Genomic DNA, 20,737 nt, shown 5'->3' on the forward strand with positions numbered 1-20,737 from the left:
TTCATGGATATTACTCTTGTTCTTAAAAAAAAATTCAGAAGGCTTTAAAATCCTAAGATAATATTCTCTCTTATAAAATAACTGAATAACTGAAATAAATTTCTAAAAATAGTCACATTAGAAAGAGATTTTGTAAATTGGGCACATTTACCAAGAGATATTTATACCTGTTCTTTAAATAATTTCCAAAGAGGAAAAGGGCATACATTCTAAGATACTGGAAATATTCTATGCGTTAAGATGAATGGTAGAACCTGTCTATCCACTTTACTCATTCTCATAAACTGAACATATGATATCTATATTCTTTGTGATACTTCAAAATTAAAAAATTAAACTTAAAATATTTCAAAACCACAGAACAGAATTTTGAGTATAACAAAGAAAATGACATTAAAATCCATTGTTTCAAAAAAAGCAAACTCTATAAAACATTCAATTTTATACGAAATCAAGATATGCTTAAAAAAATTATAATCTTTAATACATGAAAACACTTAAGTGCTGCTTCTGCAGACAAGCAGCTGAGGTGTCTGCCCAAGTCCTCCTCTTCTGAACACCACCACTCTCCTATCCATAAGTGGATGCCTATCTGGACATTCACTTATAGCAGGGCACAGATTTGTTGCCCATCTGCTTTGTTCCAGGTACTGTGTCAGGAGGCAAAAAATTAGCACAGACTTGAATTACCCTCAAATTCTTAAGAAGCTAAAGGAAAGTGAAATAAAAGATGTTTTCTGTGTTTATCCATAAAATGAAGAAAGACTTCATTAATGAAAACACACCCATCACTGATAGAATTTGAGATGCTTAAACCCAGGCTTGGTGGTATGCACCTGCAGTCCCTGGCAGGGGCTGAGGCAGGAGGATCACTTGAGCCCAGGAGTTTGAGGTTGCAGTGAGCTACTATCATGCCTATGAATAGCCACTGTTCTCCAGTCTGGGCAACATAGCAAGACCCCATTTCAAAAAGAGAGAGAGAAAAAAAGAATTTGAGATGCTTAAAATGACCCCTAAAAGGATGGTTTAAAATGTAGATAATGCTGATTCCTTCATGTTCTCTTAAGGGTAGTTAGGATTAGAAAGAAAACAACTAGTGTACTTACATTTAGCACATACTCTTTTAAAAAAAAATTTAAATTGACAAATCATAATAGTTTTATATATTTATGGGCTACAAGGTGATGTTTTAATATGGTTTACAAAGCAAACACTCTTTGTTTTCTAAAACATCAAGAACATCAAGAACACTGAAGTCAATGGTGAGGGTAAAATGACATTACGCTGATATGTTTAACAGGAAGAATAAATCAGATGGCCACGAATTTTTCTGTCAGTTTCTGATAGAAACTATCTTGTATGAGGTAATCATTTCTTAGAATTTATTATTTAGCAAGACATTTACTGAATCTCAATTAAAAAAAATATAAAAAAGAAGACCTCATCTTTTCTCCCAATGGAGATTTCAAAGGTTTTTTGCAGCTCCTTCAAGTCATTGATCTGATTACACAGTTGTTTTAAATGTGCTGCATGTTTTTCTTTCTCTTTTCTCATTTCCATTCGGTGCCAGTCAATAAAATTAAGTCTCCATTTACTTAGCTCAGATATGATGTTTGTCTGAAAAATTAATATAGTGACAATTAAGTAGTTTGTTCATTAACGTCACTTCTTAAAACTACACTGAAATTAAGAAACATTAAAAAAATCAGAACAATCAACACAAAAGCCATTAAAACAATTGGAACACACTAATGAAAAACATGTAAGTTCAACAGTTACAGGTCTGTGCAGTTCACAGTCATCATACTAGGGAAGCTAATTTTTTCCTATTTTAAGTAATTTTGTATGAAATCTTGTTGTCATTTCAAAAAAATTTCAGGCTTCATTCACTATGTTCCTTTGTTTATTCAAGGATTAAATGTCCATATGAAGACGGATCAGGAATAAAGGGAAACACAGAAGAATGGCATAGGCTAAGCTCATATAAGAGTCAGAAGTTATTTAGAAATGGGTGATGGAGGAAACCATGGATACTTTTTTTCCCAAGCCATTTATTACAGATTATTATCTGTATAATGGACTGCTAAGTTCTGCCACCCTACTGACTGGCATAAATAAAAAGACCAAATAATAATTTGTTATAAAAAAAAACTGGACAACATATTAACTAAACACAATTTAAATGGTTGGTGGTACAATACTCCAATTGACTTATACTATTATAAAGTATGAAACCCGTTCCAGGAGGAAAGTGGTAAAATTACACTGAAGAATTATTTCTAGAATTTAAGGTTCCAAATGAGGGAAAAATATAAATGCCACAGAACTCATATGGCCATAACTTCTCTATATATGTGAATATGCAACTTAGTTTCCTCAAATTATATGTTTCAGAAAAACTGTCATTTTCTCCAGTTTTTTAATAATAGCAAAAAAAAAAAAAAAAAAAAAAAAAAACCCAAAAAGCAAACAAAAATCCCACTTGCCATTTCTGCAATACTTTCTTTTACTTAAAGGCCAGTAGTATCAAAATAAAAATCAACTTTTATAGATTTATCACTTCTACATCATGGTTGCTATAGGAATGGCTATAAAATGAATATCCATTGCTAAAATTGGATCTTTTGTATCACATAAAAGGAGACATTTCCATTAGTCATAACTATGAGATGGTAAAGGCTCAGTATGTCTCAGTTACACACAGGCTGACCATTCAAAGTATCTGCGAAATTCTGTGGAGCATGTAGAACCGTTCCAGCAACCACTTAAAACCTGGCAACTCAAAGTACAGTTTCTGAAGCAGTAGCCTCACCTGGGAGCTTCACAGAAATGAGAACACATGGACACAGGGAGGGGAACATCACACACCGGGGCCTGTCAGGGGATGGGGGGCAAGGGGAGGGAGAGCATTAGGACAAATACCTAATGCATGCGGGGCTTAAAACCTAGATGGCTGGTTGATAGGTGCAGCAAACCACCATGGCACATGTATACCTATGTAACAAACCTCCATGTTCAGCACATGTATCCCAGAACTTAAAGTAAAATCAAACAAACAAACAAACAAGAGTCAAAAAAAAAAAAAAAAAAAAGAGTCTACTGCATATGAAGCTGCAGCTTAACAGGCTCCCCGTATGATTCATAAATACATTAAAGATTGAGAAGCAAGACTTAAGACACTGAACTGATCTCAGGAAACAAAAGATTTTTAAAAAGTTTAACTCAAAAAACCAAAACAAAACAGTATAAACGAGAGTAAAACTATTACATTACATATTAAACCATCGTAGTTGAACAACTGCTGTACCTTAAGACCTGAACTCCAAAGATCAAGTACATTTTCCATCTTCTGAAGGTTTTCATCAGAAACAAGAAAATCGCCCACAAGTATTTCATGGGCATCTGTATGACTAGAATTTGTTGCTGGTGAGGAAGAGTCAGCTAAAAGATGTGAACTGAAAAAATCCATGACCGGATGAGAAGCCTTCCTCGGCGATAACACTGGTGATGACTCTAGAATAAAAGAAAAGTTGTAGCTGTCAAGCCAAATTGAAAATAACTCAAGTTGGTAAGGAACCATGTTGGAAGGCTAAAAGATGTCTGCTACCTATGGAGGCTGAGAGAAATGCAGAGAAACTACCTTTCAGGTGTACCTTAATCTATTTTTAATTTCAGTACTGTCACTGATTTAGCACTGGCATGAGATAACCTCCTATACTCCCAATCCCTTCTCCCCCAGCAAATGACCTCTATCCCAAATAAGGATCCTTCATATATTCAGGTCCAGGCTCAGCTGAAACTATCATCATCTGTATTATATCATCATTAATGAAGTGTTTTCTGTTTCTGTAACAAAAACATTATAAAGATTAGTTCTCATAACACATGCTACCCTAAAAAATAGGTATTATTATCTCCATTTTACTGATGAGGAACTGAGGTTCAGAAAGAGTTAAGTAATTGACCAAGGTCAGTGTGGTTGTATATAGGTCAATATTACTCCATAAATTTAACACTGGGATTGGTTTTAATACTATTTAAGTTTGGCCGGGCGTGGTGGCTCATGCCTGTAATCTCAGCACTTTGGGAGGCCAACGTGGGCGGATCACGAGGTCCAGAGATTGAGACTATCCTGGCCAACATGGTGAAACCCCATCTCTACTAAAAATACAAATATTAGCTGGGTGTGGTGGCACGTGCCTGTAGTCCCAGCTACTCGGGAAGCTGAGGTAGGAGAATGGCGTGAACCCAGGAGGCGGAGGTTGCAGTGAGCTGAGATCATGCCACTGCACTCCAGCCTGGTGACAGAGTGAGACTCTGTCTCCAAAAAAACCCAAACCCCACCCCCCAAAAAAAATCCATTAAAATTAAACAATATAAGTAGAAAGAGACTCATAATTTAGTTTTGCACATACTCTGTTGAAAGTACCCTGTTAGGCTTCAATATATAGGTGAGAAATATACACATCTCTATATGTATGTGCATATATATAAAACACTCATCCCCTATCCATATACAGGGAGGTGGGGTAGAGTCAGGGCCCTAAAGAGAACTGGTATCTATTTCTAAAAAAGCACTGAAAGGCTGAGCGCGGTGGCTCATGCCTGTAATCCCAGCACTTTGGGAGGCCGAGGTGGGCGAATCACGAGGTCAGGAGTTCAAGACCAGCCTAGCCAACAGGTGAACCCCCATCTCTACTAAAAATACAAAAAATTAGCTGGGTGTGGTGGCACATGCCTATAGTCCCAGCTACTTGGGAGGTTGAGGCAGGAGAATTGCTTGAACCTGGGAGGCTGAGGTTGCAGTGAGCTGAGACCACGCCACTGCACTCTAGCCTGGGTGACAGAGCGAGACTCTGCCTCAAAAAAAAAAAAAGGTACTGAGGCAGAAAAGTTCATATTTTCTCACATATTTATGCCGGAATTAGAGACGATCTGTCATCACTTGTCACATACCTCACATTTGCTACGAGCATCCTAATAACAGAGATGGAAGAGCTTTCTTCTTATTGAATGAAAGATGAATCTATGATAGAAAACTTGTTACTTAAAAGTAAGCATTTCAAGAATTCTTTTTTAAAATTTGTAAGATTTTAATTTTTTTGCAAATATATTCTGCTTATGTAAAGACTTCTTTGCAAAAGGGAAAATAATTCCTTAAGATGTGTGTTTGGTATAAAAAACAACACTAGGTCTGGGCTAGTCACACTATGAAACACTACCTGCATGTTCTGAGGATGGTTAAGAAACCCAAAGAACAGGTGGAATGACAATGTACATGAATATTCTCTTTTACTTGATTTTGCCAATTAGATCTGTACTCACAAAGAAAGCAATAGACTCTGCTTTTCAATTTAAAAAATATCTCAACACTCACCTTTTAAGAAATCAAATCATGTAACTTCAGAACTTGGAAGGGCTGTCAGAGATTATGGTGCCTAAGACTACTACTTACAAGTGAGGAAACTAAGGGATACAGGCATTACTTATGTGGTGGCAAAAACGGTTACCACATTAAATAACATTAAATAGAAAAATATTCCACAATATTACATTTTAATTATTTTAATTATTCTGTCAAGAAAAAAGTTCAGTCCAGTTCTAAAAAAAGCTCCAGTTCTTTTTTTTTTTTTTTTTTTTTTTTTTTTTGAGACGGAGTCTCGCTGTGTCTCCCAGGCTGGAGTGCAGTGGCGTGATCTCGGCTCACTGCAAGCTCCGCCTCCCGGGTTCACGCCATTCTCCCGCCTCAGCCTCCCAAGTAGCTGAGACTACAGGCGCCCGCCACCACGCCTGGCTAGTTTTTTGTATTTTTAGTAGAGACGGGGTTTCACCATGTTAGCCAGGATAGTCTCGATCTCCTGACCTCGTGATCCACCCGCCTCGGCCTCCCAAAGTGCTGGGATTACAGGCTTGAGCCACCGCGCCCGGCCAAAGCTCCAGTTCTAAAAAGAGCTTTTAAAAGCTCTTTAAAGCCAGGCATGGTGGCTCATGCCTATAATTCCAGCACTTTGGGAGGCCAAGGCAAGTGGATCACTTGATCTTAGGAATTTGAGACCAGCCTGGGCAACATAGTGAGATCCCAGCCCTACAGAAAATTTAAAAATTAGCTGGGTGTGGTGGCATGTGCCTGTAGTCCCAGCTACTGAGGGAGGGGGCGCTGAGGCAGGAGGATCACTTGAGCCAAGCAGGTTGAGGCTGCAGGGAGCCCTGCACTCTAGCCTGGGTGACAAGAGTGAGATCCTGTCTCAAAAACAAAACAAAATAACAAAAACAAAAAACAACCCCCCCAAAAAGCCTCTTTAAGATTTGCTAATCTTTCCTTTTAACAAAGACAAAGCAGACTTTTAAAGAAAAACACTAAATGATAGAACAGGTGGCATAAAGATAGGATGAAAATTCTTACATTGGTACGCAAATGCCTGAAAGTTGGGAAACAGTGCATTGGTTTACATAAAAACTTGAATTGGTCAAACTATATAATATGCCATTAAATCTTTTAAAAGACTTGCCCTCTAACTTAGAAATTTTAAGAAAGGATACTACATACTATAATGCATTGACCTGTCTTAGTTGTACTATTTTGGAATCTTATAAAATTATTTTAAATATTATCACTTAAATTGGTAACAATAGCATTTTAAAATCCTGCCAAAAAGTAATATGCTGAAATTATTCCTCTTACTACATAGATATTATTCATCAAATCACAAAATATTGTATATTAATACAAATAAGCTAAAGAAAATTAATACCATCTGTCTTTGAATGACTTGAAATATTGAAATCACATCCTTTTCCAACTTCTATCGCAGTTTCTCTTACTTCAGAGTTATTTCCTGCCAAAAGGAAAGCTTTTTAAAATTAAACGGAACCGCTCTTAAATAAAATGCCTAATCACGCATAATTTAATAAGGTAGCAGTACATAAAAAAGATTTTAGAACAAACAAAATACAACATGCCGAGGATATAGGAACACTAAAACAAAGAACAAGAAGAGATAAAAATCTGAGACTAGAAAAAGACTTACTATATCATTGATAAGCTCCAACTTACACACCAAATATAGATGAGAGATAATGTAGTCTACTATAGCATTCAATTCACACTAAGAGAGTAAGTGGGTAAATGACATTAGAACTTGGAAAAGGATCTGCTCTCTTATGACACTGGGTATTTCCAGAGGCCCACTGCTTTTCACTAGCCACAATCAAACTAAGGTGGCACTGGCTCCCCCAAACAAGGACTTTCTGGCTTCCACTTCAGGAACCTGTAGTCAACAGATGGCAAAAAGGAAACTGGGAAAAACCTCTCAAGAATGACTGTTAGAGGCTTATTCATATGTTGTCAATTTCCACATATCATGCCTTATATCAAGCAGCTGAGATATCAAGAATAAAGAGAATGTGGGATGATGAATTTACATAGAAGACTTTAACAAAGTCTACTTGTGAATCTCAAGATGACTAAAGAATATCTAAACTTACTACATATTGTGTGTTTCAATCTCAAATCCTTTTTGGAAATGGTAGAGAATAAATAAATGCTATTTTACATAAGAGAAAAGAACAATAGTCTTAAATCCCAGGTGATTACCTTGAACTGTTGACTACAGCATCTCGAAAGTTTTTTCTTTCTTTTTTTTTTTTTTAAACAGAGTCTTGCTCTGTTGCCCCAGCTGAAGTGCAGTGGCATAATCATGGCACACTGCAGCCTTGAACTCCTGAGCTCAGGCAATCCTCCTACCCCAGCCTCCCGAGGTGCTGGGACTATAGACTGCACTGCCCAGCTAATTTTTTAGTAGAGATAGGGTCTTGCTATGTTGCCTAGGCTTGTCTCAAACTCCTGGGCTCAAGTGATCCTCCTGCCTCAGCCTCTCAAAGTACTAGCATTACAAGCATGAGCCACTGCCTGGCCTATATTTTAAGGCTCTCATCCTGTGGTCCCATTTGTTGTTCCACTGCAATAGGCCAAAGACTGAGAAGCAGTGAAAATTCCATGTCTACAGACAGTGAGAGACAACAGACACTAGAGCTATGACTTAGCAGAAGCCCAGGAGCCTTTGGCCTCTGAGTAGGCTGTATCATGTGCCTTCAAGGACAGGGATCCTTGGAGTTATGCCTATAGTGTGATAACTGTTCCTTATCAGGACTGTTTTAGGAAGGTTTTCTGTGCCCTTTGAAAGAACATTTATTTAGAGTTTGGGATGTTGTCTTCACCTGAATAAGGAATGGAGGTTAACGGAACTTTACCTCTTCTCTCCACCTTTCACTCATCTATCAACACACATCCTGGTTTGTAGTAGCTTTCAGTTCTGTTGCTGACATGGTCCACAGATAGGTTCACCTTTGTGATAATTATTCAAACAGTTCTCCATGCCCATATAAATACCGCTGATAAAGCACTAGCATGAGGTTCGTAAAGTAATTTAAGAGACTCTCAGGGCTACCATCTTTAATTTTAGGCTTGGGCATTTAGTTTTCAAGTTAATCCTGGCATAAAACTGTTGGAACAAGTACTGAGATACAACATACCTAAAAGCCATGTAGTTGCCATAGTGCTGCTTCAACTTTATTATTCTTCATAAAAGTAAGAGTCAAATGAAGTTCAAAGAAAAATCAAGCTGTCATAAGAGAGTCAGGAATAATATATTAAACTGTAAAAAGCTCCCCTAGATGATACTAATACACACAAATGGTCGAGAAGAATCCCTGATCTGGACAGGCATTTTCACAATCCTGTCAGGATCATTAATAAACTCAGTAATATGTTAAATTAAGAGATATCTTAAAAAATATATATAACCTTGACTATGAAGAATATCATGAATTGTAGAAATTCTGACATCTGGCACCAATTCTCCCTTAGGATGAGATGACTGTGAAGCACCGGGTTCAATATTTGGAGTCACTATAGCATAACGAAGCAGCTCTTCATATTCTTCCTAAGAGAGGCCAATAATCAATAATGTAGTGTAACAATTACAATGTTATATTCAACTGAATTTCTTTTTAAGGAATTTAATTACCATAATAGAGTCACATGCTTATTATATTACAAAGTTTTAGTACTTATTCCCAGCTTGAGTTCTTTGAGTGCTTCTTGTGTGATTTTCACATTTATGATTAACAGTTTGAAGAGGGCAGGGTGCTGTGACTCATGCCTGTAAACTCAGCACTTTGAGAGGCTGAGGCAGGAGGATGGCTTGAAGCCTGAGCAACAAAGTGAGATCCCATCTCTACAAAAAATTTTTTACAAAAATTTGCCAGGCGTGGTGGTGTGTGCCTGTAGTTCTAGCTACTCAGGAGGCTGAGGCAGGAGGACCACTTAAGCCTAGGAACTGGAGGCTGCAGTGAGACAAGAGGGCACCACTGCACCCCAGCCTGGGTGACAGAGCAAGATCCTGTCTCTGGGGAAACAACAACAAAGTCTGAAGAGGTGATAAGATTCTGTGAGTGACTCAACACTGAATCAAAAGTGTTCTATCACTTAATTTTAAATGTCAGATCACTTTAATTGAAGATGGGACATGCTATTAAAAAGATACCATTTTCAGAATTAAAAAAAAATTATGTAACGCAAACAAAATATAGAAGCAAATTGGATACTTAAGCTTATAAAACCGCAATGGCCTTCTATTACCCCCAATTTCAAATGTACATTTATCAAGGCAGTTTAACTGTTTTTATTAACTGACTTTGTGAGAAATAAATGTCACGTATTTGAATTTACAAAATAAGTCTACACTACTGTAGTTTTGTTTTCATCTGTTTTTTTATATTGGAATTTTAAGTAAAATTGTTTTAAAAAAGGTTTATGCTTTTATATACTGAAAACTGATAGCTTTTATGGCAATTACATGTACCAGAGTGACCTGGTTTGCGCTTCTACCTTAATTTACATTTTTTCTTTTTTTCTTTGTTGTTTTTTTGAGATGGAGTCTTGCTCTGTCACACAGGCTGGAGTGCAGTGGCATGGTCTTGGCTCACTGCAACCTCCGCCTCCCAGGTTCAAGCAATTCTCCTACCTCAGCCTCCTGAGTAGCTGGGATTACAGGTTTGTACCACCATGCCTGCCTAATTTTTGTACTTTTAGTAGAGATGGGGTTTCACTATGTTGGACAGTCTGGTCTCGAACTCCTGACCTCTTGATCTGCAGCCTTGGACTCCCAAAGTGCTAAGATTACAGGTGTGAGCCACCGCACCCGGCCTGATTCACGTATTTAACATAGATACTTACATGCAGTAAACGTTAGGTATAGCAAATACTGATTTTTATATACTTTAAGGCTAACAACAGAAGAGGAAGAGAGAGATATTCCAAAGAGAAAATCTTTAGAAAATTCAACCAGAATCTCCTTCATATTGCCATAATCAACCATTTTTGTTAGCAATGTCACCTTCATGAGAATAAACATCTGTCTGAGTTTTAAACTTACATTTCCTAGTAGCAAATAAAAATTAGCATTTTACATAATGGTTATCACCAAGACGGAAGGCTCTTAATAGGAAACAAATCATTTAGGATATCACAATACAACATTGATTTGTATTATAAAACTTAAAAAAATATTTAAAAATTTTAGAACAGTTCACGAATTTGTGTGTCCTCCTTGCACAGGGACCATGCTAATCTCTGTGTGACTCCAATTTTAGTTTATGTGCTGCTGAAGCGAGCAGCAACATTTAATTTTTACATTGACAAAAGTAACTATAGTTATTTAGATTTAAATATCCTTAACTTAAAAAAAAAATACACTTCCCAAAGCGTATTGCTTTTCCAATTATCAAAAGGAAATTCCCAGAGAGTTTGATAAATTGGGGCCATACACAAGATATTTACTAGTTCCTGTAAATCTGAATGTGTGAGTTGGTTCTAATAAACTAATACATAAAATTTCAAGTGCATAGAGGCTGTAACTAATCCAGCAGCATCCATTGCTTTTTAATTTCTTTAACTTAATAAAGCCCCAGGGTTTGATTCGGGCAAATGGCCATCCAGCTACATTTCCCAGCCTCCTCTGCAGCTAGGTGTGGCCAAGAGACCTGGTCTATGGGTTTCGAATGGAAATGATGCATACAACTTTAGGTGAAGTCCTTAAAAAGGAAGCTGCTTCCTTCTAGTCCCCTCTTCCCACAGGCTAGAGGTGGTGCACTGTCAGTGCACCAGTACCTGACAATGCAAACACGGTCAACAGCTCATGGCACAGCAACAAGAGAGAAGGGATTCGGTCCTCAGATGATCTCAGGACTATGTATCAGCTCAGAATTTACGAGAGAGAGAATCAAACTGTAAGGAACCCACTTAAGCCACCCTTACTTGGTTTCTGTTAAAGCACTATTATACTTCCCAAACAGCCAAAATAAACTTTTGATTTTGGCTAAGAATATATAAAAGTGTGGCTGTTATGGAGTTATGGACTCTGAATGTTTGTGTACCCTCAAAATTAATATCCTGAAGCCCTAACAGCCAGTGTGGTTGTATTTGGAGATGAGGCCTCCAAGAAAGTAATTAAGGTTAAATAAGGCCATCGGCTGGGGCCCTGATAGCATTAATGTACTCATCAGAAGAGACACCAGGAAGCTTGTGTTCTCTCTCCTCCCACCTGCACATACTGTACTGAGGAAAGGTCATGTGAAGACACAGCAAGAAGGCACCTGTCTGCAATCCACAAAGAGAGCCCTCACCAGAAACTGACTCTATTGGGCTGTGATCCAGAACTGTGAGAAGAAAAATGTCTGCTGTTTAAGCCTATGAATTTACAGTATTTTGTTATGGTAGCCTGAGCAGATTAATATGATGGTGATCTTACATTGTGAGGTTCATAAGCTTTTAATAATGTCCCTGCTGTGGTGTCAGTCACAACTAGATTTAGCCAAGTCAGCTCTGCTCAGAGTTAGCCTATTACCACCTTCAGCCTGTAGGAACGGAGGGAGAAGTGGAAGTCAGTGGCTTTCACTTGTGGCTTCCCTAGTCTGACTTCTGTTCTGGATAAGAGAAGGAAAAAAAAAGATCCAAACATATATTTCAAATCATATATTTCATACATATTCATATATTTCACATATTTTACCACAATTGCTATGGCTTACAGGGGAAATAAATAATTATATGTCAATAGTATTCCATGATCATATATTCCAACTTATTTCAAGAAAAACATTTTAAAAAAGCAGTTATTTAAATGACTATTTTAGAGTTTCATATATGTAGATACAGGCCAAATGAGTTATTTAAAAATAAGAATCCAAAATTAAGAATCAAAATAAATAATTTGCCTTTCTTAATTGCCAAACATAACCTGTGTTAACATTCAAAACTTGTAATTTTGCCCTCCTCCCCAATCCCCAAGAGCTAAATTGATATGACCCTGAAATATAGCTCCACCCATGCCTCAACCATTAGAGTCAGAGCAACTTGGCTGATAGGAGCTGTGGTTAGAGGAAATTTTCAGTGTATAAGCACTATGGATGCCGCCCATCCCTCAGCATTTGCCACCCTCTGGCTTATGAAGCATTCGCATAACAAAGAGAGTAACAAAAAAGTCCCTTAAGAGGAATATTGATTTATGAAGGGCTTTTGTATTAAATGTTTGGATTTATATATTTACTACATATGTAAAAATAAGTATTTTATGTTATTTTTAAGATTATTTTTTGTATTTATATTTTGAAGTGTTTCCAGTAGTGAAACCCAAAGTAATAACAATGTACGTACAGGGAATATGGAGAGGCTTTCAACTTCAGTCCAAGAACCAGGAGGAATATTAGTTGAAAGTAAGAGACTGTCAATTGGGCTTACATTATAGGTGGGTAACCAATAACACAAAATAATTTCTGGCAGGTTCTTCTTCCATCTCTCTAAAATTCCACTCTAGAGATTTATTCTTTTGATTTAAAGCTTTGTCTCTTGACAAAATGACAACGTGAACGCTCAGGAGGTGTTTACATTTTAGTATAAATGAGTTAATCAGTTCTATCTTCAAGTTTCAATCAGAGAGCCATGAAGAGTGGAGGAAGTACTGTCACCTGAAGAGAGGACTGCATGGGAGAGGTACCATCAAAAGGGAAGGCTAGAGTACAAAAGCTCTGCCACAACTCCAGACTACTTTTATCCTAGTAAATATTCAGATATTTTCCCAATACCTTCCCCATTTTGAAATCCATAATTTCAATTAAAGGAGAAAATTTGTTTCATAAAATATTTTCCTAAAGCTTTTCTCATATTGTACAGAATCAATAACAATTTCGTATGCTTAGGCATAAAGAGCCTTTCCCCTTGAGTAATATAACTGTAAAATTTAAGATATACCATGTCATTATTCTCTCATTTAAAATCTACTCTAGAAATCTAAATCCATATTTTTGATGATGAAATATTTAGAAATAAGAGAAATTTAAAACATTTCATGCAAATACCACATCTTCTGTAGTCAACTGACCCATTTCATTTTATCTATCAACGTACAGGGCCTGGGCAGCAGATTGTATTGAATGTTGTGACAACAGAGACCAAACCTCAGCAACTAGAACACAAGGGAATCTTGAGCTCTAGAACTTTGGATGGTTTGATATTGTATTAATTTGCATTAAAAGTGAAAGCAGCATTCATGAGAGGTAGCTAAAATGAAAAAAAATTAAAAGAAAAAATGTTTCTTGAACGTTTCAGCTTCGCCTCTGTGTTGGTTGAAGCCTTTGTACAGAGTGTTTGAAGAGTTCATCAATATTTTCTGAAAAGTTAAAACAATGTAAAGTAACTCCTAAAATATGTACAGTATTCCTAAAGTTTGATATTATTATAAATTGAAAAACTCCCTTGCAAATTGAATGAAAATTTTTTTTTAAAATCCTAGTTTTCCCTTACATTCATTTGTTTAAAATTAAAAAAAAATCATGATAAATTTAGAAATTTTTTCCTACCTGAAGATTCGAAGAGACAGAACTGCCTGGACTGGAGTCATTTTGCACAACTGGAAGTGAGTATTTCTCTTCATCTGATGACATTCTGCACAAATGCTCTAAAACAGTAGAAGCTAACTTTAGCTTTTTTCCTTGATATTTAGGATAAAATCCTTTCCAGATATATATATAAGTGCAACAGTATCCAAATCTGCAATCTTCATGTGATATGTTAAAATCATTCATTCAACATATTGAGTACCTATAGGCAAAAATCACTGGGCAAAAAATAATTGAAGATCCAGTCCCAATATTAGTGAGTTTATAATGTAGTCAGGGAGATGAGAAAACATGAAAGGTTAAAGAAAAATAGAGGATCTTCAGAAAAATCCCCAGTGGGGTCTGTTGAGCATAAGAGATTGTATCACTGTTCTTGAGCAACGTGTGACAACCTGGGTGCTGTGTACTTTCCTCTAAGATACAGAACCAAGAGAGAACAAACAATTTGTGCAAATTCCCTTCTTGGGAAACTTACCTTTGGAAACATTATTTTAAGAAAAGTGAGCTTATACAGAACAACAGAATCAAATACATGCATAATTTGTTAAAAGTCCGAATCAAAAAATTATTAAAAGTACTTTTAGTAACAAGTAGCCAAACTATTTAAAGAACAAATAGTGACTATTCGAACTATCTGAATATCAGTAATATGTAAGACATTGGTGAGGGATGTAAAATGAAGTCCTTATTCTTAAGGAGTTTACAATCTGTAGAGAGGTCCAGGCATGTATATTATATAAGTGACCGACTGCTGAATAAACTGCTGATAGGCCCTAAAATAACAGATACAAAGTAGAGAGGTAGGAGTAGCTATTTTTCATGGAGTAAGATTGCATGACTCTAAATAAGCAGGAAAGGAGGCAGAGAAAGTTTTTAGAGAAGATGACCCAGGTGCTGAGAGATGAGAAGGTCTCATCCTGAAAGATGGATAAAAGGTATAAACACAGTTGAAGATATTCTAGGCAGTATAGCAATGTAAGCAAAGACACAGAGTCATGGACATGTATGCCAGGAACAGCAAGCAGGTTGGTAAGGCCAAAGCAATGGGTGCAAAGCAAGGATTGGCTAAGGATGAAACAAAAAGTAAGGAGCAGCCAAGATCATGGAAGGTCAAGATTTGTCATATTAAAAATCTGGGTGTTTATTTTAGACAAGTTATTGAAATATTTTTTAAAAGTTACATGATCAGAAAGATCATTCCAGCAGCGTTGAGGATAAATGTGGATATTAGGAAAGAGAGATCAGGCCAGGTGCGGTGGCTCACGCTTGTAATCCTAGCACTTTGGGAGGCCGAGGTGGGTGGATCACCTGAGGTCAGGAGTTTGAGATCAGCCTGGCCAACATGGCGAAACTCTCTCTCTACTAAAAATACAAAACAATTAGCCAAGTGTGGTGGCAGGTGCCTGTAATCCCAGCTACTTGGGAGGCTGAGGCAGGAGAATGGCGTGAACACAGGAGGCGGAGCTTGCAGTGAGCTGAGATGGCGCCACTGCTCTCCAGCCTGGGTGATAGTGTGAGGCTCTGTCTTAAAAAAAAAAAAAAAAAAAAAAAAAAAAACAAACAAACATAAAAACTCCCAAAAAACTGCCCCAAAGTGGGTAATTTATTAAAAAAAGAATTTTAATTGACTCATAGTTTCGCATGTCTGGGGAGGCCTCAGGAAACTTAAAATCATGGTAGAAGGGGAAGCAGGCACATCTTAGATAGTGGCAGGCGAGAGTAAGTCAGAGAGTGCAGGAAAAACTACCATTTATAAAACAATCAGATCTCGTGAGAATTCACTATCATGAGAACAGCATGGGAGAAATCACCCTTATAATCCAATCACTTCCCTTCCACTACATGTGGAGATTACAATTGAAGATGAAGTTTGAGTGGGAGGAGATTACAATTGAAGATGAGGTTTGAGTGGGGACACAAAACCTAACCATATCAGGTCCCTACACCCAACTTGTATGTAATATTTTTATCATAAATGCGAATGTGTATTTTTCTAGAAAGAAGATCTTTAGCTTTAAATATGTGTTCAGAGGGGACCATAGCCCTAATAAAGTTAAGGACTACGACTGTGAATGAGAAGAGGGTTAAAGCCAGAACCACTAACATCTAAAGGGCAAGAGAACAGTCAGCAAAGAAGAGGAGTCAGCAGTCAGAACATTAGAACTATGGGAGCAGCATCACAACTTTGAGAAACTTTGAGAATAGAGTTAGATGCCAAAGAACCATGAAGATTGGATAGAATTTGGCGATTAGGAGGTTGCTGTGACATTTGCTTGAACAGTTTCAGTGGAAAGTAAAACAATTTTAGGTCTCAGTTATAGTGGGCTGAAAAATAAATGAGAGATGAAGCAATTGAAGTAGAAAAGTAAGATACAGGGAAAAGTGCAAAAATAGAATGGAAACACAGGCTGGAACTAGATTGTGGAAAGGAAAGTTCAACTTTTTCCAGTGAGTATCACTGTGCATACACATGCTAAGTAAACTAAATCTCAGCATGACTGTCTTTAGTTAAGCCAATTAGGGAGGATAAAATAAGAGCATGTATCTGCAGCAAAGAATGGCTGCTTCACTGACTTCAAGTCTACCACTGTGATAACTTGGTCCATTTATATTTTTATTCACTTCTTCCTTCAGGATTTGAGACCAGGCAGGTAACACGGGTGGGGAGTGGGGTGGTGCTGATTATTTTAAAAATGAGCTAGAAAGTACGATCAGATCTCAAAAACTGTTTCTTAATACGGACACTGCAGACACAAAAAAACCCACTGCACTTTTGGAAAATATGCTATCTCCCATCTGCCCTGCTTTATGCCAACAAAGTATGAGTTATTTGAAACTCTAGAACAGTAGCATTTTCCTGTTTCTAGGTTCAGAAACGAAGGAGGAAAATGAAAACTGCTTTAATGGGTGGCAGATGTACATTAGTTCACTACATTTTCAGTAGTTTCTAATCCAAGGTATCAGAAAACAAGACCAAAACTTTTGTGAGCTTCTCTGTTGCCAGAAACATAAAATAACATCTTGGTAATTACCTGGCTGACAGGAAAACAGGGGTCTGGGAATTCAAATGGAACCACCAAGAGTCAAAGGAAGAGCGAATTAACATGCAGACTAGCAGCAGGGTGATGTGCCCTGTGCCCTTCATCAGGCCTAGCTGCACGCAAGGAGAGGGGGTGCGCCAGCCCCTCCCCAAGGCAGGGACTAGAAGCAGAGGAGAAAAGTCACTGCAGTAAGCAAAAGGCCAGAAGTTTTCTTCCATCACCTTCCGACCCAGCCTGTTTAAAGAAAAATCTTACTTAAGCACAACAGAGCTTTATACATGGTTATTTTTTCTCAACGTTTTAAGTGACAGGAGCCTCTGATGACAGTAACCGCTTAGCATCCCTCACACCTGCTCTCTTCCTCTTCCTGCACGCCTCGGAGGGGAACTTTGAGACCTTCCGGCACAACAGCTGAATCACCCGTGTCCAGGGAAGAGCCCCGGGGGAAGAAGCCCGCGCCAAGGAACTTTAAATCGCACTCCACTACTTTCGCCAGGGATGCAGGGACGCAGGGTGTGCCCGCAGCGCTGCTACCCACCGTCGCCGCTCGCGACCAAATCCCGACTCCTCGCTCTGCGCCTCCTATCCGCGTCGCAGCTGCAGTCTCAGCAAGTGCAGACTCAGCAAGCACAGCCGCTACCCAGGGAGCAACGTGACAGTTTCAAACTGCAGGGAGGAATTAAGGACAGCTCTGTGCATTGGTCCTTTTTTCCAGCAATCTGCCGTTTGATTGGTCCGAGATCTGGGGGCGGGGCTTTGGGCCGGTGCCGCGAGAAGCCGGAATTACTTTGGAGAGCCCCGCCCCCTGGCTCCGCAGGTCAGTAGGGGGCGGGGTCCTAGGGAGCCCCACCCAGCGACAGTGGGGATTAAATACTGCGCGTGCTCAGTTCTGTTCAGTGGCTGCAGGCTGCTAAGCGGCTGCGGGAGCTGGTTTGGTTAGAGGCTGTGGAGCAGGGATAAAGTTGGCTAATGCCCTGTGCTGTTGGCTTTCAACAATTCCGGTAGCCTAGGTATGAGTCCTCATGCTTTCGTCTGCATAAGAACAATAAGAAATTCTGAGCCAGGTGTGCTGGCTCATGCCAGTAATCCCAGCACTTTGGGAGGCCGAAGTGGGAGGATTGCTTGAGCCCGGGAATTCGAGACCAATCTGGGGAACATAGGGAGACCCTTTCTCTATAAAAAATTAAAAACAAAAAAATCTGCGTCATCCACAGATCCCCTGCAACAGAATCACTTGGAGGTGCTTTTTTTTTTTTTTTTTTTTTTTGAGGTGGAGTCTCGCTCTGTCGTCCAGGCTGGTGTGCAGTGGCACTATCTCGGCTCACTGCAACGTCCGCCTCCCGGATTCAAGCGATCCTCCTCCCTCAGCCTCCCGAGTAGCTGGGATTACAGGTGCCTGCCACCATGCCTGGCTAATTTTTGTATTTTTAGTAGAGATGGAGTTTCATCATATTGGCCAGGCTGGTCTCGAACTCTTGACCTCAGGTGATCCGCCCGCCTCGGCCTCCCAAAGTGCTGGGATTACAGGCGTGAGCCACCACGCCCGGCTGGAGGTGTTGATTCCTTCGGTCGTGGACACCGTCAGGAAGTCCGAATTTTTAATACACACTGCCAGTGATTCTGATGCAGGAGTCTGCAGACCATGCTTTGAGAAATTGCTAGTCTGGGCTGGACGCGTTGGCTCACGCCTGTAATCCCAACACTTTGGGAGGACAAGGCCGGTGGATCACCTGAGGTCAGGAGTTCGAGACCAGGCTGGCCAACATGGTGAAACCCCATCTCTACTAAAAATACAAAATTTAGCCGGGTGTGGTGGCTTATGCCTGTAGTCCCAGCTACTCCGAAGGCTGAGGCAGGAGAATCCCTTGAACCCAGGAGGTGGAGGTTGCAGTGAACCAAGGTTCCGCTACTGCACTCCTGCCTGGATGACAGAGTGAGACTCTGTCTCAAAAAACAAACAAACAAAAAAACAAAATTGGCAGTCTAGTTTTAACTAATCTCAAATGTGTCAGACTTCAAGATAGAGCCTTCTAGTGAAGTTTTGACCTTAGAATAAGATCATAATTATAATATAGCTTTACCATCTACTCACTGTCACCTTGGATAATACTACTCACATAGTAAGGTGGTAGGAGATTAAAAGAATTAATACATCTAAAACACCTAACACAAACATATAGTCTTTCAACTTATATTGGCAACAGATAGGCTAGAGGTATAAGGACCCCGATGGCAAAGGTGCTTAAGTAGCCCAGACTGGGGTTCTCCAATCTGAAGAACAAATACTGAGATCTGGGTGAGTTTTCAGTCTCCTTTCTGTTATCTCCAGGATAAGGTTTCTTTTTTCTGTAGATAAAAATGGCATAACCTGGGTCTCACTTTCATGTTGGCAGAACCAGACTCCTACAAACAATGAAATAAGAAAGAGCACCAGAAGTTTCTTTGGCATAAGTTATGTTTGTTCTCCCGCCTTTTTTCCCCATACTTATTATATAGGACAAATCCCTATTAATAGCTGCAAATTCATACTTGGTTCTAGTATTTGTTTTTAAATTGAATTGCCTTTTGGCGACCCCATACACTATAATTGATACTGAATCACGCTTCTGGTGCCCTTCTGCCGGTAGGTTCCAAGTTTCTCATTTCTGTCTTCCTTTTGGGGAAGGAGAGATTTTTATTGAAAACCATTTAGTCAGCAATCCCCATTCTCCTGTAAAACTATAGAGAGAAAGAGACAGAATCTTGTCTGGATGTTATGAATTTAGAACTGATATCTTTTCTCAATGTTCCTAGAGAGGGAGGGAAAGAGAGAGAGAGAGAGAATTTAAAGCCCCCACAAACCCCTAATGACTTGGTTGCCAGTTTGAACCCTTCATAATTATTTATTCGTTCAACAAATATTTAACATCTGCCATAGGCAAAGCAAATTTTTGTTGGTGCTGGGGATAGAGTGGTGAGCAAAACACAGTCTGCCCTCATGGAACTAAGAGTCTAATGGGAAAAACCAGTATCAAACCAACAAATCCACCACACATATGAATACATAACAGCTGTGTGAACCTGGGCAAGCTGCATAACGTCTCTGTACTTCAGTTTCTGTATCTGAAAAATGAGGACAGGAATTCGTTCACTGAGAATTAAATTAATGTAGGTGTTATTCCTATCCTCATGTTTCAGATAGAGAAACTGAAGCACGGAGAGGTTATGCAGCTTGCCCAGGTTCACGCAACTGGTAAGAACAGCATCGGAGTCCATGTTCTTATCACTCAAGATGTTCTGTTGGGGACAGCATGCCGTGGTCTTGAGGTAAGAAAGGGCTGGTATCTGGATAATAACAAATACCAGTAAGACTGGACTTAGTGAGGAGAAAGTGGCACAGGATGAGGCTGCAGATGGAGGTGGGGGCCCAACTATGCAGGACTTGTTAAGGATTTGATATTTTAAGTTCAATAGGATGTGTTTTAGATGTTCAGGAGAGAGATGAGGACAACTTGAACTAGAGGAGTGGCAAAGGAGATGGAGAGAAGACAGAAATGAGATACAGTCATCACTTGCTATTCCTAGGGATTGGTTCCAGGACCACTCCCAATGTCTTCCCCTCCCCACCCCACCCCGCCAATGTAAATACCAAAATTGAGGATGCTCAATTCTCTTATATAAAATGGTATAGTATTTGCATATAACCTACACACATCCTCCCATATACTTTAAATAATCTCTAGATTACTTATAATACCTAA

General features: G+C 38.9%; 1 protein-coding gene and 1 non-coding gene across 11 annotated transcripts in view; both read right to left on the reverse strand.

Moving 5' to 3' along the window:
- POC5 (POC5 centriolar protein) overlaps positions 1–17,660 on the reverse strand; it is a 37,089-nt gene extending 19,429 nt beyond the window's left edge. For 3 of the 10 annotated variants that reach the window (XR_012413754.1, XM_005557193.4, XM_065546389.2), the window contains exons 1-6: positions 17,536–17,660; positions 13,918–14,015; positions 8,804–8,942; positions 6,753–6,836; positions 3,308–3,513; positions 1,441–1,617 (exon numbers count right to left, since the gene is read on the reverse strand). Coding sequence is in view for 8 of the 10 variants with exons in the window: in XM_005557193.4 (XP_005557250.3) it covers positions 1,441–1,617; positions 3,308–3,513; positions 6,753–6,836; positions 8,804–8,942; positions 13,918–14,001 (690 nt within the window). In the remaining 2 variants the exon portion in view is untranslated. Of the gene's footprint in view, positions 1–1,440; positions 1,618–3,307; positions 3,514–3,747; positions 3,855–4,956; positions 5,027–6,752; positions 6,837–8,532; positions 8,622–8,803; positions 8,943–11,810; positions 11,981–13,917; positions 14,016–17,535 lie in introns of those variants that run through there. The other 7 variants (XR_012413755.1, XM_045393893.2, XM_073993635.1 and 4 more) reach the window with 6 other exon arrangements.
- Positions 10,574–10,677, reverse strand: LOC123574223 (U6 spliceosomal RNA). Its single transcript, XR_006699114.1, has one exon. It is a non-coding gene; the product is annotated as a U6 spliceosomal RNA (small nuclear RNA).
- Positions 17,661–20,737: the final 3,077 nt, after the last annotated feature.

The sequence above is a fragment of the Macaca fascicularis genome, chromosome 6 (genome assembly GCF_037993035.2).
Source record: "Macaca fascicularis isolate 582-1 chromosome 6, T2T-MFA8v1.1".
Classification (NCBI taxonomy): Eukaryota; Metazoa; Chordata; class Mammalia; order Primates; family Cercopithecidae; genus Macaca; species Macaca fascicularis.